Source organism: Alosa alosa, chromosome 13 (assembly GCF_017589495.1).
Source record: "Alosa alosa isolate M-15738 ecotype Scorff River chromosome 13, AALO_Geno_1.1, whole genome shotgun sequence".
NCBI classification, from domain to species: Eukaryota; Metazoa; Chordata; class Actinopteri; order Clupeiformes; family Clupeidae; genus Alosa; species Alosa alosa.
In genome coordinates, this window is record NC_063201.1 from 12,510,249 (window position 1) to 12,522,748 (window position 12,500).

A 12,500-nucleotide genomic window follows, 5' to 3' on the forward strand; every position below is an offset into this window, starting at 1 on the left:
ATTTTAAACAGCCTGGTCCATGCCCGAATTCTGGCACAGTGCTTGAAACCTCAAGTATTTAAAGAGGTTTATTTATATAAGGTAATTTACAGTACCTGAAAATTACAATACAAAATAAATTTAAGAGTATAAACTTAGCTGGGGGGGGGGCTACTAGCTCAAAGATTATTTTAAAATTCCATGATTACATTTGCCCATGTATTAATGTAATTATTTAATGTTTACTACATACTCATTCATATATATTCATCCCAATGTTGCATACAAATCAGTGGATATATGTACAGTACACATTCATTCATGTTTGTATTTCTGGAAACATGAGACTTGCCATAACCTGGCAATGCTGGTGTAAAGCTACCATAGGACCTCTGCACTCTCTGACGCTGCTCTCACATTACATCTGTGTGCAGTCATGAAAGATAGAAGAGCACAGGCATCAAATAAGCTCAGGCAGGGCCCTGGACTACTCTTTTCCACAGGTCGTGCAACTTTCTCATTTGGTCACACCAACACATGATTTGGTTGCACATGTTTCTTTGATATTGATCAGGGATGTAGTGGAGGCTAAACGCAAGTAAACACAGTTTATCCACCTCTGAAATGTCAGAAATGGAGTTTATCCACCTCTTATTAGAGTTTATCCACCTCTCAAAAGAGTTTATTTAAGAATTGCAACTTTTAACATTCAAGTATCACACTGTATTATCCACATTCACAATATCTACACTCATCAACACTCTATGAATCATTTAATACCACTGGTATTGTTATAAACATTGGACAATAACCATCATCAAACATAATCGGTGTGCCTTTTTTTCCCCTTCAAAATCCGATACCGCATGGCGCAATTCACCTCACCGAGATCCCTGATAGTGATGTATACTTCATGTATTAGATGGGCTTAAAGAAAATGTCTTCATTAGTTGAAATGAAGTCCAATGAAATGTGTTCTTTGCCATAATATGTGTGCCTTTAAGCCTTTCTGCTTCCACCTGCCTTTCGCCCTCTCTCTCTCACCTGTCATAGTACTCGGATCCCTCTTCCAGACCAGGCAGCACTCCGGTCAGTAGGCCCTGCAGGCCGGGCTTCAGGGTCTTCCCCAGAGGAAGGTAATACGCCTCATACAGGCCCAGCAGCACGGGCTTCACGGACATGGCAGCATTGGACAGCAAGGGGAAGAGGCCAGAGCTAATGGGCAGAACAGAACCAGACAGAACAGAGAGAGAGAGAGACAGAGAGAGAGAGAGAGAAAATCCCATACAGAGATAAAAAAAGATAAAAAAAGAATAATTTTTTTTATAATTGTGCATATTACACATTTACAACAGTACCACATTGCATATTACACAATTATAGAAATGCTAACAGCAGTAAAGCTCATAATTCTTCACCTGTAGAGGAAAAGATCCTTAGCCAGCCGTTTTGGTCCGATGATCTTGAAGATGATCTCGTAGGTCTCTAGGGCCTTGCGGTGGACCCCGCTGGGCAGGGCTGGATGGAGGCATTGGGCCAGGCGCTTGCCTATCGTCAGCTTCTTGGGCACAACCTGGTACTTGGCATTATTCTGCAAAACCTAAAAAAGAAATGGAGACATTGCATGGCATTACATTAAATTTGGTGACATGAGTGGATTTGAAATATCAATTAAAAGGAACACACCAACTTTTAAGAAGTTATTGACTAACTTGTGTAACCTAGTTCGTTATGACGCACACAGAGAAGAGAAAAGTATGTATCCTCTTATCTAACGCTGGGGTAAACAGCAAATACGCTAATGGCAAAATACATAGCTCAACAACCTATTTAGTTGTAGTGGAAAAAGCTCAACACCTTCTTCAGAAATTATGGAAAAGACATACTGTACTCACTGTATCTGAGAGGAGCAGATAAACTAGGCAAACTGAGACGATTTGACAGTCAATTTGAAAGGCAAAGCGGTCAGCAAAAATGACAGCTAAATATCACTTTAGCTAAATCAATGACAGCTAAATATCACTTTAGATTCGCTTGCATATTTTTAAGAAGAAATCTGACCAATGAGGATAATGTGTCATGATAGTATCAAGTTCAAGTTCACAGGGAGTGTGTTTGCTGCTCATCACCTTGTTGAGTTTGCCAAGTGCAGAGATCAGGTCTGCCCATTCACTGGAGTACTCAAAGTTCTTCAGGGCCTTGTCCACTGCCGCCACATAGTTCCTGTACTTGGAGTCGCTGAGAAGTTCCACCTCCTCTGCATTCATCCTCCTGTACGGTACCACTACTGCCAAGCACCAAGCTCAGATATGCACATCACACCTGGTAGAGAACGAGAGAAGAGAAAGGAGGAAAAGCAAGAGAAGGGTGTTGTAGTCACATACTAACGCCATATCTATAACTGCCATCAAACATCAAAACAATGTGTTAAGCTGGACCGACCAGAGGTTTGGTAAGGGGCCAATAACTGAATGTTTTCTTCTAGAGTACACTCCTTTCTCATAATGTTGACATTCTAGCATCCACAAGTAGAACGTAGGAGGGGCATTCACCTAGTCAGTTCTTGGTGAGCTAATTATTGTTGTTGGCCCAGGAAAGAAATACCACAAAAGACAATAAATGTGGCAGAGCATATAATAATAGCTTCCTTTCATGACACACACTTCAGTGGAATTTCAACCTGTGGGTGGTGAGTTTGTCCTGACAATGACGGGAGTTGTCAGCGTTTGTTATACACGCCAAGCCTTACCCCATAGCTTTGAGACAGGTGCGAAGGTTATCTACAAAGATTACAGACCAGCATCATAGTACTATCTTGTAAATGCGTGCAGTGGTAAACGGAAGATAACAAACACAGATGTCACCTGACAGGGTTTTTAACGTTATGGTCACAGTCGTCTCAGTGATTTCATTAGCATAAATCATCGCCAAATCTATTTCGTATAAAATAATATTGGCCTAGCATATGTAAAAATGGCATTTTAGTGACAATTTCCCGACATCGACCCTAGATGTCAATCGGAGGAGACTCATAATGGTGGAGTTTACAAGTAAAGGTTTCTAACAAGTGCTGAACCATCCCTTTGTCAGCAACTGCTGGGAATGTGACATCATCGCACAGGGGGAAAGGCAGCAACGGGACACCCACCCTGAAAATGATTCAATATCATCACTCGCTGATATGATGGGCGAGTTACGTTACCTGCCGACCGTGTCATATCCTCTCAATTAGTGGTTACAATAATGTATGAAACTATGATAACGTTAACGCTGTTAATAAAGTTAATACTGAACCTATGTTAACGTTGGCTCTGGTGTCTAGCGGAGTAACGTTTTGTGTATTGCTGGCCAGGGAAGATCAGATGACAGGGATGTTACGATTGATGCCTAGAACCGTGTTAGCCTCGTCTGAAATGTTGTCAGTAAACATAGCTTTACACCATTTCCTATGCGACGTGCAGTCGTAAACCCATTAGCCATCTCGCTTCCTTGCTAGGTTTTATGTCAACAGCTAAATTAACATTACACAAACACGTGTAATAAACGTCTCCATCACTGGAATTAAATGAACTCGCTAACTGACATCGCCAACCGACCTGACAATAAGATAACGTAAGGTATTCGTTACGTGAGGACGGGGAATGCTTACCGTTTTCGGGTTAGCAACAGCTAACTACTGTCAATAATTAGCCTGCTAGGCTAATATTAACCATGGAGGCTGTATCTGCAGTGAGAGCGAAACGGGGCAGGTCAGCACTGAATGTCCAGACAGACAGGCCCGGTTTCAGCTTGTTTAACCCTGGTAGTGGTTAGACAGCGCAACGGAGCTTCTCATAGAAGGGTGAGATCCCTGAAAATCTTACATATTTCCATGAAACGTCTCACTTTATTGTGCGGAGGGCCTACAACACGTATCTTGCTGTCATCCGGTTCGCTGCAGCGGTCTCATTCACAAAGCTCCAATCAGCCTCCTTGATTTGACAAGTCTCTGGTGGACTGCGTGAAATTAGCTACAACAGTCATACAATAAACTAGGAAATTTAAGATGTAGGCGTGTAGTGTAGTTATCAAAGTAAAAGCCTGTTACGTTAGTCTTACGTTAGTCTTACATCACTCTTTTCTAATTCTCCCTTTTAACTTATTAAACTGACCGTTTTCCGTCATTATGAAGTAGTTTGTGCTTCGCTAGAAGAGTGCGATATAAAATATAACATCATTATTGCTATTGTAATATCAAGGGCTTCTAAACGGGTATGGGTTATTTTACTCTGAAATGACGTGTCGATGAAAACCGGTTTCCAAAGAGGTGTACGAAAGCAAACTTCACATTGGAAGTATTGCTTAAAATCGCATGATGTGCGCTTGGTAGCAGCAGCATACTGGTGTGTAATATACTCCCTTGCTATTTGCACACTTCAACTTCATCGACAACATGGAAGAAAGTGGGAAACAGCATGAAATATTTGTTGAATTGAGACAGCGTTTGGAAAGCGGTCTCTTGATTTTACGGTAACAGTAACCTTTAGCAAGCTAGCTAACGTTAATGTTGATGCTGTACTGCAAGTGAATGAATGTAGTAAGTTAGTAACTTCAGGTGCCATTGTAGGGGTGACATCAAACTTCATCGTTCTGTGTTAAATCCTGTTGGATTACGTATATTCATGATAAAGCTATTTTGGCAGAAGAGGCCAATGCTTTATTTTTTGTGAGTGTGATTCCGAATTTGGACTAGGTGAAATGCTCACCCTTATTTAAAAAACGCTAATTCAAGTAAATAAATAATTGTCTGCAATTGAATGCAGGCCTCTCTCTTCCATCAGTTAGCTTAATTTATCTCAGCACATGTGTTGGTATAGCCCTTCGCTAGGTGGCGCTGTTGCAGTAAAGAATATATTTCTGTCTCTGAAGATGAGCGATGAAGATGCATCACCACCAATTATTAGGCCTATCTGTCTCGAAACCAAAGCAATACATTCATACTTCAATATGATCTATTTCATTAAGGCAACAAATAAACAGTTCTGAATTAAATAGCACATTTCTTGATAAATGTAAGCATGCATGTGCATTTTTCACCAGAAGATTGATTGCCTTAATTAAATATTCGCTGACCAAAAGACCAAAAACTCCTCCATAGACCAGACTTAACTTTCCATATACTATATTTAAAATCATAACCTGGTGAAGGTCTACAAACTTAAACACTGTAATAAATTAATATTGCAAGTGAAATAGACAGTGTGCTGGACTTTATTCAGCTCTGTGGTTTTCTCCAACATACACACACAAAAGCTTTCTTTTTTTCTGGATAGTAAATAATGTGAAGTATTTGGAATATAGGCTCTAACACATGCTATATGTACAGCTTCTTGCATGGTTCTTTGTCTTTTTTTTCTTCTCCTTGACAACCATGCTCATCCTTTCTGCTTTAAGAAGTTTTGTTCGGCTGTAGCCACAATAGATCACAGGCACCTGAAGGCTAATCTGTTTGTTTTTTTTGGTAAATCTGTTTTGTTTTTTGTAAATACGAGTAAACCGGTTACAGTTTTGAAGATAAGGTTACATAAACATTGTGCCAACCAACGTGTATGTCTGGACTAGATGTTCTGAAAATGTGTAACCTGATGGTTGTTGAATAAGAGCAAGGCTACACTGTATACCAGTGATGTATCTACCAAGACAATGTGACAACATACACTCTCTGTATCTGTCTCTCTCTCTCTCTCTCTCTCTCACTCTGTCTCTGCAAGATGGTCAATGCAAAAGGAGTTCATCAGTGCTCCTAATCAGATATCTATTTTTCAGGAAGGACATCGCTCAGTGCCCCACCGAGGTAAAGGTTGACAGCAGCAACTCTTCCCTCCTCATCCAAACCCCCCGAGGCCTGCGGTGTGCCGAGCTGCCACCAGGGGTCCGTGTGGTGCAGGGCTCCTGCCAGCCCACCCCCACTGGCGATGGAGGAGAGGGACTCCACTTCAGACTGCGCCTCAGTGTAGACCAGCCGGCAGGTAAAGAGGGATGGGCTAAATGAGACTCTATAGGCAGTATATAAAAGGAAAAATGAGAGAAAGAAAGAAAGAAGAAAGTCACTTTGTGAAACAAGGTCTTGGCTTCTGTTGACTCGGTGGCTTGGGCGAGTAGCAGTAGGGGTTCATTAGGCACTGCTTTTGGGGAATAGAATTGATTCCCTTTTTATTTGCTTGATGAATTTGACTAATGAACGCCGTCCCACCCAGGCAAGAGGGGAGAGAGAGAGAGAGAGAGAGAGCCGTACGCATCGCCGCCCTCGGTAGATTAACGGCCATTAATGAGCACAGCAGAGAAGGGGAAAAACACAAGTCGCATGACCCCACCACCACTACACACACACACATACTCCACGGAGTGCCCAGGGAGCGAAGGTTTCACCTCCAAGAAACACTCGGCTGAGGTGCACTGTGTGCTTCACCTCACTGTGTGTACACTGTGTGCTGTGTGTGTTTCACTAATTCACGGATTGGGATAAATGCAGAGACCAAATTTCCCTCACGGGATCAAAAGAGTATATATACTTAGAGTATATATACTTATACTTACAAAGACAGAGCCAAAGACTCAGGGAAAGAGGAAGTCTGGAACTTAATAGGAAGCCACAGGTATAAATCTGGTGTTTGCTCTAGGTATGACTAAAATAGACTAAGAGAGGGATTGACTGTGTGTTTGTCTGAGTGTCTTGTGTTAACCACTGAAGTCAATAAAGCACTGTAAAAATATGACCAAGAATGTGTTGTACACTACACTACCTCGTCTACTGCAACATCAACGTCAAGTTCCCACGTAAGGTGTCAGAAAAAAAAAGGGACTGTGGTTAATCAAACTGTCTCCCAGCGATGGCGGGTTGAGGACATGTCGGCCGTGTCATTGCAGTGATGGGTGGGTAGTTGGGTTGGATGCCTGCTCTTGCCGAGGACATCAAGAGGAAGACATGACAAGGACACCTGCCTGCTTCTCACCACCCACCCCTAATTACAAACAGATTGATTGTTAGCCTTCACCCATCCAGCTTTCAGCACCACATATATCCCCCAGTACAAGGTTGCCTGTCTTATTGTCCTCTGTGTGCCTGTGTGTGTGTTTGTGTGGTGTAATATTGTTGATTGTCTGCTTGTTTACTTGAGTGTGCATTGTTGTCTTTTCCTTGTGTGTTTGTGACAGAGGCTCAGGGGAGTGTTATTGAACGGCTACAGGTCCAGCAGCCGTATGGCTTCTACTGCCAGGCCTGCAGGAGTCGCATCCTGGAACAGAGGTGAGCTTTGTCAGAGAGAGACAGAGAGAGAGACAGATTCCCCACCTCTGTTTCTATGCAGTAGGTTGCAATCCATTGGCGGCATTCATAGCTTGTGCTGTGTGTTGTAGTTCCAATGCATCTAGGTATTGGTACGTTGCAATAAAACTACGACTACTACTTGGAAGTCAATAAGTAAGACTCCAGTTTTCTGTACTTTTTTTGTACTTCATAGTCTTAAGGTCTTAAAAAATCTTAATCTAGCTTGTTGAAACTACATGCTAAGACAGTCTCCAGATGAGCAAGCCAGTCGCGGAGCCAGCAGAATTGTTATTGTTGCGAGGGAAGACAAAGGGAAAGTGAGCATCCTATAGATCAAAGACGGCCGAGAGAACACAGGCAGGGGATCGCAGCACATCAGAGCCATACAGATGCTGATGGAGCTCCATCACACATGAAAGGGATGGTCCGCCCTAGCCTCTCATCCGTGTTTCCTCATGTACTTCACTCCTGAGATCTAAAGTGTCTAAAGTGTAGTGGTGGTGGTGGAGGGAGGGGCCTCTTTCTCTTTCAAGTGTAGTGTGGTGATAAACGGGGGAACCCGCTGTGTTACGTCGGTTCTCCAGGGTGTTCCGGCGGGTTCTCCCTCTGCCCAGCGGGAACTGGAACGCGTTGGTGGGCGAGTGGTGCTGCCACCCGGATCCCTTCGCCAACAGGAAGCTCCACCCGCGGGCGGAGGACTGCCTGACGGGGGACACCCACTTCCTGTTGGTGAGGGACAGCAGCTGCAACCAGACGCTCATAGTGGAGTCCAAGCAAGACCCCGCCTCTGACCACACAGCTGCCAATCACAGACAAGACTCTGAAGAGGTAAGCGAGGGAGGGAATCTCACCAATGTTTCTTAATTAATGTTCAAAACGGTCTCTCCTTTGTTATTCTCCTCAAGTATATTTAGGCTGCAGAAGAATGCCTTCCTGTTGCCATTTTGTATCCAGTCAACTGCTATTTGTTACACAGATCTTTCTAAAAAAAAATACACCATCAAACAACCTCATTTTGTCCAAAATGAGGTTATGGAAACCAAAAGAACTGACCACATGCTACAAGTCCATATGTATATCCCTCCCTAGTAAGAATTGTAAAGCACTGTTGCCTGTTTATAAATCACTAAGTGGAGCAGATCTAAACTACAGTTCAGCAGTACAGGTGCTAGACCTCTCAGGTCATTGGAGAGAAATCAGTAGGTAATATCTACTGTCAGAACTTAATGTGGTCAAGTAGTGTTTAGCTGCTATGCTGCTCAGTTCTGTAACAAACTTCCTGGTGATATCAGAGGTGCTCCAACTGTAGCCAGTTTAATCAGTAGGTAATATCTACTCTCAGAACTTAATGTGGTCAAGTAGTGTTTAGCTGCTATGCTGCTCAGTTCTGTACCAAACTTCCTACAGAGGTGTTCCAACTGTAGCCAGTTTCAAATCTAGACCCAACTGTTCTCCCAGCCACCTTTTGTTATCAACTCCAGTTTCCTCTCAGCTGATATAATGCACTCCCTTTAATAGTTTATTTTTCTATATTCTTTTAACCGTTTTAATGAACTTGTACCTTTTTTAATCTCTTATTTTTCGATATTAGTCTCTATCTCTGATTTTCTATTCATTCTATATTATTTTATCTGCTGATTTGAAAAGCACTTTACAGATCCCAAAATATAAAATCCTGTAATGTAAAGTTACATTTAGAACAGAGAGAAGAGCTTTATTTCAACCTGTCTTGCCTCGCCTAGTATTTCAGGGAGATAACTGGTAAACAGTGGTACAGTGAGGCTGTCAAACGTTGCACCAGCTGGCACGACCCACCAAAGCTGCCGTCAGCAACTCCGAGATAGTACTCAGAGACGCCGCTGTGCCTTCACTCAGAGCCTAAGGACGCCACAGATACGAGATGCTGTCAGACGTTACATCGTCTCAGTGCCATCTCCTCCTCCGCTACCCATAACCTTCAGCCAGGGGAGTAGTTCTGAGAGGTGTCATGACCCAAACTTACGAGCTATTTAGTGAGTCACTCCCGAAGTGAGGTTTCCAGCCATGGTGTGTGTGTGTGTGTGGTGTGCGCGAGAGAGGGCAAGGTTCGTCTAAAAGCTTTTTTAGTAAAATACAGCTGACGACGAGCACTAAGATTCATCTCGGTTAATAGGAACATAAAACTGGACTTAAAGGTCTCAGGCGCTGTTCATCAGTTCCGGTGTGACCCAGGCCATCTGACGAGAGAATTCCATAGAACAGCTTTGGAAGTTTCTAATAACATCAGGCAAAGAAATGTTGCTCGTTTTGAGCACTGATATACTGCTTCCGTCTTCTGGAATGCAGTACTTTAGCATATTGGTAAATTGGTAAAATAAGTTAAGCTTAATGTTAGTAGAGAGCCAGAATTCATTAAAAAAAAGGAATTTTATGTTATTTCATAAGACTGATTGAATTGCCATAAGGATGGCCTATATTGTAATCTATACAACAAAGGCTTTCATGCATCATTTATTCAGCATCATCTTCAGGCTAGCATGTCTGTTCCTGATATGAAATATCTCACCGTTGTGATGTTGTTGTTTTGAGTTTCCTTGCCTGAGTGCAGCTTTTGTGTATCCTGCCAGTTGCGATTGACTGTGAAAGTTTTGAGGCTTGTATTTGTTTTTTTTTTTTTTTTTTTTTAATCATTTATTTATTAATTTATTTATCTGGAGCGGCGTCGTGGTTCGTCTCCACTGCCCCAGGGAAGCTGGAGGTGGGAGGGAGGCAGGGATCCCTTTCTTCCCCAGAAAGGAAACATGCGGAGGCAGATCACGAGAAGCACTGCCTTGCATCCCCTCGAACCGTCTACTTTGCCCTGGACTCCAAGGCCAGACTCCTTCACGCATCACGCTCTGATGGAGCATCAATATTGTTCTCTCTTTTTTATCTGTCTGCCTCTCTTTCCCTCCCTCCCTCTCTCCCTTGCTACCTCTTTATTGTTTATCTCTTCTCTTTCTCCCCTTTTCCTCTCTTGCAATCACTTCCTAGCTATCTATTTTCTCCTATCTTTCTTTGTTTCGCCTCTCCTTTCTCTTTCTTTTGTACTCTCTTTTTCTCACTCCCTTTTTCTACTTTCTCGGTCTCCCCCTCTCTCTCTCTCTTCCTCCCTCCATCTCTCATGTGGTGACACACTGTGGCCTTTGGTTCCTGCCATGGAGCAGAAAGCTTCTCGGGGGGTCGCCCGCCCGCCACTCGGCTGGAAGCATCCATCATGCACACCTCTTCTGTTGTGTTCTCATCGATTTCCATTCTGTGCTGTTTGAGCCTCACGGCGCACCGTCTCGCTTGTGTCTCTTGTGTTCACAGCCCAGGCCAGCCCAACGTGCCCCCCCCACGGGTCTCCTGTAAAAACTGTTCGGCCACGCTAGGAGAGGCCCTCACTAGAGGTCAGCATGCATCACACAACACCAGCACCAACCCTGCTAAGCCTGCTGACTGTTATTTTCCCCTTTGCTGTGGCCTGGGCTATGTTGGCTTTTGTCATTGTTTTCATTCTTGTTGTGGGCTCTCTTGGAAGAGATTTAAATCTCATTGGGATTGACCTCGTTAAAGGTGCAGTCAGCGATCGTAGGCTGTTTGAGCCCATACTTTTTTTTTTTTTGTCACATTCAGCAATCATCTCCTCATGACCCATTAGCTGCCCATTCCGTGAATCTAGTGCAAAAAAAATGGTCTCTGTAGGCAGCCCAGACTCCAAAAACTGGAAACAAACAAACTGGGGGCAGCCTGTCCCCCACACAAAAACGAACCCCTGTGTGGAGTTTCTCTGGGAATACTGAAATCCTGGTGTATTTCGTTTGGTCCTTGGTTAAAACATAATGTACGTTATTTTCGACAAAAGTGTCCAAAGTGCTAATAATTTTAAATATAAACAACAAACACAACTTCCTGTGCAATCGCTGACAGTACCTTTAAAGGATCAATTAAATATGTTAGATAAGTTGTTGCTTTTCTTAAAATGTCTTTGATTAGATATCACTGGAGTCCCGAGTATGTTTGTTGATCAGTACTGCCTCTCAGTGCTTATTTTTGTTTCTCTTGGGTTTTAGATGTGTTGAAGTTCTACATAACGGAGGTTGTGGAGACTGAAAGTGAGGACTGTGAAACAGACAGGACCGGGAGGAGGTAAGCATCTTCAGGGCTGTTATCATAGTCAAAGATCAGGAGGGCAATAGAAGGCCTTTCTGTATATTTTTTCAAAATATTTACAATATCTGTTGTAGATTTGTAGAGTGACTGGTCAAGTGGTCATGTACCTCTTTTTTTAATGCAGAATGTCGGTATAGGTCAGATTGTGAGATTCCCTGGGAAAGTGGTTACTATTTGGTTACTATTTTGTGTGTGTGAACCAGATTAGAGTTTGTGGAGAAGACTGTGTCCGCCAGGCTGGTTGAACTGTCGTCAGCTCAGAGCACCTTCCGCTTCTCCATTCAAGGACCCAGTGGCACAGCGGCTATCTTGGTAGGACCATTTTCACTTAATGTGTCTCAGTCCTTGTGCCAGACAGAATTGTGTTTTTATTGCTTTTTTTGGAGCAATCTGTGGTCTTGATTGCTGAAGATGAACTTCTGTGGTGTGTGTGTGTGTGTGTGTGTGTGTGTGACGGTGTCTTTCCTCATCATCCCAAGCTCTGGGTCCTGAACACCGACACCCTGGTTGCCTCATTTCCCGAGATTCCGGTATCCGGCGACGACACCCTCATCTTTCCTGGCGACAGTTGCCATCCCAGTGAGGATCGATCACGCTGCGCCGTCGGCGCAATCAAAGTCCTCTATCTCCCCTGTGGTCCCAGCATGCACCAGGAGTAAGCCATCCATTTCGCCCACTCAGTCATATCTCCCTCATCCAGCTCTTCTCTCCCCTCCCTCTCTCTGTCACTCTCTCTTTTTATCATTCTACCACCAATCCCTTCATCTTGTTTGTCTACATTTTTTTTACCAACCCACGTCATACCTCCCTATGTACTTAGTTTAATCTGACAGCAGTTTTATTAGGACTTTGGAAGACACCTGGCTCTGCTGTTTGTACATATTTGCGCAGAGGATTTCACCGTTGAGTTGGGCCCAGTCATGTTTGAAATGAGGTTGGGTGTTTTTTTCCTCCCTCAAACCACGCTTTGGGACCTCCAGTAGAATGAAACCATTTAACATGGTGAGTGTGTCTTTAGACACACACACATACACACACACAC

General features: G+C 43.3%; 2 protein-coding genes across 4 annotated transcripts in view; one reads left to right on the forward strand and one right to left on the reverse strand.

Annotated features, from left to right (window-relative positions):
* The window catches only part of dop1a (DOP1 leucine zipper like protein A), a 37,718-nt gene extending 33,796 nt beyond the window's left edge, over positions 1-3,922 (reverse strand). For all 3 annotated transcript variants that reach the window (XM_048260356.1, XM_048260357.1, XM_048260354.1), the window contains exons 1-4: positions 3,629-3,922; positions 2,109-2,301; positions 1,398-1,579; positions 1,024-1,194 (exon numbers count right to left, since the gene is read on the reverse strand). In XM_048260356.1, coding sequence (XP_048116313.1) covers positions 1,024-1,194; positions 1,398-1,579; positions 2,109-2,246 — 491 coding nt within the window. In that variant the 5' untranslated portion in view covers positions 2,247-2,301; positions 3,629-3,922. The remainder of the gene's footprint in view (positions 1-1,023; positions 1,195-1,397; positions 1,580-2,108; positions 2,302-3,628) is intronic.
* Positions 3,923-4,313: 391 nt separating this feature from the next.
* ube3d (ubiquitin protein ligase E3D) overlaps positions 4,314-12,500 on the forward strand; it is a 16,069-nt gene continuing 7,882 nt past the window's right edge. The window contains 9 exon segments of the mRNA XM_048259990.1: positions 4,314-4,488; positions 5,785-5,987; positions 7,174-7,264; positions 7,870-8,080; positions 8,082-8,113; positions 10,616-10,695; positions 11,359-11,434; positions 11,662-11,770; positions 11,938-12,113. Of these exon segments, the coding sequence (XP_048115947.1) occupies positions 4,412-4,488; positions 5,785-5,987; positions 7,174-7,264; positions 7,870-8,080; positions 8,082-8,113; positions 10,616-10,695; positions 11,359-11,434; positions 11,662-11,770; positions 11,938-12,113 (1,055 nt within the window). The 5' untranslated portion in view covers positions 4,314-4,411.